We start from the raw sequence: 4,187 nt of genomic DNA on the forward strand, positions 1-4,187 counted from the left end.
AGATCTGTAGATTAGATGAGACGTAGTGAGTGTGATGCGTCACATCCGTTACACAGGCACATTCCTGATTTGGCGGACAAGTGATGCTTCTCCTGACTTGTAAACAACGTAGCTCAGTCATTTCTCCACCGATTTACATGAAAAAGAATGCACCGGAATCGTATAAATAATATCTATTCAGATGTATAAAAATATACAATGTATTTGACTTTGATGGCTATGCAGCAGCACCTATTAACCCAAGGTTGCCTACTTGAGCTATCTGCTTCACAACAGATAGGATTTCAGCTTAGATTTGCAGAGACAAAATCATCGATTAGTATGTGGCTTTAATCCTACGAGTCCAGAATTTTAATTACTACCCCTTAACCATGTTAAAGTGCCCATTTTCAAGGCTATCTCGGCACATGGGCCACAAATAAAATTTCTGGACTTGTAGATCGATTGTAATTTAAATTCTAAGTAAAATCCTCCTACAAATCATGTTCATATGTGCAGCGGTTGAAAAGTTATTAACCAATCTCTCCAGAGTGCCAAATTTGGCAGGGAAAACAGGCTGATTGCGCATTTTTGGAGCAATAACTACAATTCTTACATGGAAAACTCTCTCAGTGGATTCATTCACTTAATTCCATCAAACCCATTGTAAAAAATATATTGAATTGGTGTTGTGGAAAGTACAAACTCAATGTCTCAAGAAATTGGCTGTGTGACACTGTCACATGGCATGTCACTGGTCGTCACACTTAGCAGGGATTGTGCACCACCACTCTTAGTCCCACTGAATAGCAGATCGAGGTGTCTACGACAGATCATCACCACAGTAACGTTCAACAGCCCCGTTTCTGTGAGCGCAGAAACTTGACAAGAAGTTTCTTGGGTAGTGCTTGGAAGTCCGGTTTTTTGCCTTTTTGGTCAGTTTTGCTGCTAGCACGTTGCCATTAAAATTCCCCAATGAATCTGGGGCACCAGAAAAGTAAAATTTTCCGGTCTTAGACTGGAAAAAAGACTGGACTGACCCTGAAATTTTGTGTTCGTAAACCCCAATTGTAGCAGGGAATTTTTATGGCAATGTTCTAGCTCAAAAAAAGGGTTGAAAAACCGAAAAACCGGACTTCCAAGCACTATTCTCGGGACCGATCAGTCATACGTGCTCCTTCGAACTCTGAGCGTTCTGGTCGTTCCGAAAAATCGTTGAACCGAATTCCTGCCTCGTGATCGCTGAGCCCGTTCTCCGCCCCAGGTAGCACGATCGGAGACCGACGAGGCTAACGCCAGCCCCTTCTTTCTCTCGACGAACGACAAGTTGGACTTGGGAGTTTCGCGGGTAGCAGCAGGACTACACAGAATCAAAGGCGCGGATGGCCAAGAATCCTCCTACGTAACTGTGTGGACAGGCTTGCGGGTTCTAAGCCTCTTAATCAGCTATAAGTAAACCAAGTTTTATCCAGCAGCATCGCAGCAATAGACATTTCTGAAGAGAAAGGCATCAGAAAATGAACTCCATGTGTGTGTACGAAACACGGAAGAAGACGACCTAAAGGTGACTGACGTGAAGATGATCCCCTAGCTGTGATACCTATTCTTCCAAGGCAGATGTCGAGCACTTTGTAAACCTTCGTGCCTCCATAGAAGGCTCCGGTAGCGTATCTGCACGGGACACGGTGTTGTTACCGCATAACTTCTTGGGATGTTCTGACGTGGATGCGTCTGGAATTCGAAGAGTTCGCTTGGGAGGGCTGTGGGTGAAAGGTGAGACGAGGGTAGATGTTGTTGGATACAACAAATCAGCAATTAGTACCTGTGTACTCTGGATACTAAGCGTCGACGTGGTTGGGATTCTTAGGGTTGGTGAAGTCAGCCTCATCCTAGTAATCGGTGAACAGTGGTGGTGATGATGGTCACTCCAGTTGCAAGGACTCTATCAATCGCATTCTCCGAACTCCATCTAAAAACATGGAAGATGAGGATAGATTCCAAATTACAACGTACTCACAAGGAGAGGGAAGCCCTAATGTGGTAAAGTATACAACGACGGATAGCAATGACAGAGAACTGGGGGTACCATTGTTGAAGGGCTTGCGGAAAGATAAAAATGAATTAGATAATCACGCTCATCCACTCTTTCCCCTAGCTTGCGGTTGAAAGTCCTCTGCACTCCCAACGATTTCCCGCTGAACGGCCACTTCTTCTCTCTCTCAGGGGTTTGCCCTTTGAAGTTGAAGAGGAGCCTTTGCCCTGCTGTGCGAGCTATTCCTCGACGACGCCTCGACTCAACCATATCCGCGACCTTTCCATCCTGGGCAGAAATGCATCGCCACAGCTTGATGGTCGTGAGATTCGGACAGGTAGTCTCCGATGGGGTGTCCTCGATCAGTTGGTCGTCCCCACCACCCAGAACGTTTTCTGACGAGATGGCTGATGGGGTATACGTCAACCGCCTAAGAACCTCCGTCATGCACATATGCTCTTGGTGATATTCCGTGATAGACAACAAACCCAATGACTTCGATATCTATGGATATACCAGGCACGCCGCTATCTCTGAGATATCACACTCCTGAATGATAAATTGCTTGAGGGTGCAACCTGAACATAGGAGGAATGCAAGGAACTGGGATCGTGGCCACTGGCCAAGCTGTATAGGGGGGTCGGGTGAGGCTCCATGTCATTCGGAGAGCGACAGATCCTTCAGAGCTGGCAGAGTGACTTTGCCGAAAAGAACTGCCAGGTTACCTGCAGTACTTATATGTAGGCATTCTAAAGTGTTGTGGACAAATGGATCGTCGTTGTCGTCGACGGGAAACATACGAAGAAAGAGCGTCAGCTCCAGGGATTTGAGATGAGGACAGATCGTGAGGATACGAAGACCCTCGTTCATAGTGGCAATGGGGCCCTGCGAGAAGTGTGTGAGCTGCTTCCACGGAAAGGAGAGCATTTTGTATGATTTCTCGCTCAGCCAGGTAAAGGAATGGAGCCGTGGTGCCGAGACCATCATGGATTTGATGTGGTCTAGACCTTCTTGTGCCCACCAGTAAGTATACCTCTTCAAGTAAAGGATACGTTGTGTTCATGGAACGGCAAGCAAGCGAACCCAACTATATCAGGCGATGCATCACTGTATCTCAGGCGGACCCTCTGCCATCGAGAGTGATGGGGAATGAAAAGATCGAGCATGGACGCGACTGGTGATCCAGCAGGATGCGCAGAGTTTGTATTGTCGTGTGGAATGGTGGGCGGCATCTGATCAACTCCTGCATGGCTGCTATGAATCTCTTTCTTCAAGCGCGAGGGCTCGAGTAAATAGGGTCGTGCATGCGAGCATATTCCCAAAATTCCGAATAAAATCCAGCAGTCGCCCAATCAATGATCGCGAGCCAAAAAACATTGTTTGGGAAGAAGCCGCTGTGGGCAAAAGACATGGACACGTCGCGAGGTAAGGCAGCGAGAATGTCTTCCACCAAGCAAAGCGGGATGTCATGGCCCAAAAGTTGTTGATGGTATTCGACAAAGTCCGATACGCTGGAGAACGCTTGTGGGAGGCGCCCTCTATGGTGGCCAGGACTTGTTGCGATACGAGTCACCCGACGACGGTTGGCTTAACCGCTAGCTTGGCTTGAATAGATTGCAACTGGGAATCAACAGTATCAATTTCCTCTGGAGTCATTCTATCGATGACTTTGTCGAGCGAATCACCAAGAATCTTTGGTCGACATGTTTCTAACCCATACCCGCAAACGTACAAAATGCATTGTGCGTTTCAACAGAGCAACATTGAACCATTCCTAGACATACCATAGGATCAGTAAGTAGCAACATATAAATCAATACACGCACCCTGTGTTGGCTACCTTGCCTGTTCCCGTCCAAGGCAGGATGAGGTTCTTCATCGGGACAAAGACGCCAAATCATCCCCTCCTTGTCTTGCTTCGCCAGAACCACGTACTCTCTAACCTGAGAAATTGAGCGCCAGTACTTCTTCTCGTTAGAAACGTCCAGAATTTCAGCAGCCGTCATCCTTGCTGGTGGGTGTCTCGTACCCTCAAACTTCCGGAAAATAAGGTTGTCTACACCGGAAGGAGAGTACTGGCAGCTCTGGGTTCTGAGTACGCTCGTCGACTACCACCCATTCATTGGGATTGAGCCTAAGTTGTTTTAAGCGCCACTTATTGAGCGAATTTCATTTC

At 47.1% G+C, this 4,187-nt stretch overlaps 2 protein-coding genes across 2 annotated transcripts; both read right to left on the reverse strand.

Annotated features, from left to right (window-relative positions):
- Positions 1 to 1,924: 1,924 nt before the first annotated feature.
- LACBIDRAFT_336214 (uncharacterized protein) lies at positions 1,925 to 2,881 on the reverse strand (the record flags this gene model as incomplete). Its single annotated transcript, XM_001891151.1, has 5 exons — positions 1,925 to 1,948; positions 1,997 to 2,011; positions 2,123 to 2,441; positions 2,500 to 2,515; positions 2,812 to 2,881. 5 exons carry the CDS (start codon positions 2,879 to 2,881, stop codon positions 1,925 to 1,927), a joined length of 444 nt encoding a protein of 147 aa, XP_001891186.1.
- Positions 2,882 to 3,281: 400 nt separating this feature from the next.
- On the reverse strand, positions 3,282 to 4,017 carry LACBIDRAFT_336215 (uncharacterized protein; the record flags this gene model as incomplete). The annotated part of the gene is made up of 4 exons (XM_001891152.1): positions 3,282 to 3,549; positions 3,585 to 3,703; positions 3,744 to 3,785; positions 3,838 to 4,017. 4 exons carry the CDS (start codon positions 4,015 to 4,017, stop codon positions 3,282 to 3,284), a joined length of 609 nt encoding a protein of 202 aa, XP_001891187.1.
- Positions 4,018 to 4,187: the final 170 nt, after the last annotated feature.

This window comes from Laccaria bicolor, genomic scaffold (genome assembly GCF_000143565.1).
Source record: "Laccaria bicolor S238N-H82 LACBIscaffold_415 genomic scaffold, whole genome shotgun sequence".
NCBI classification, from domain to species: domain Eukaryota; kingdom Fungi; phylum Basidiomycota; class Agaricomycetes; order Agaricales; family Hydnangiaceae; genus Laccaria; species Laccaria bicolor.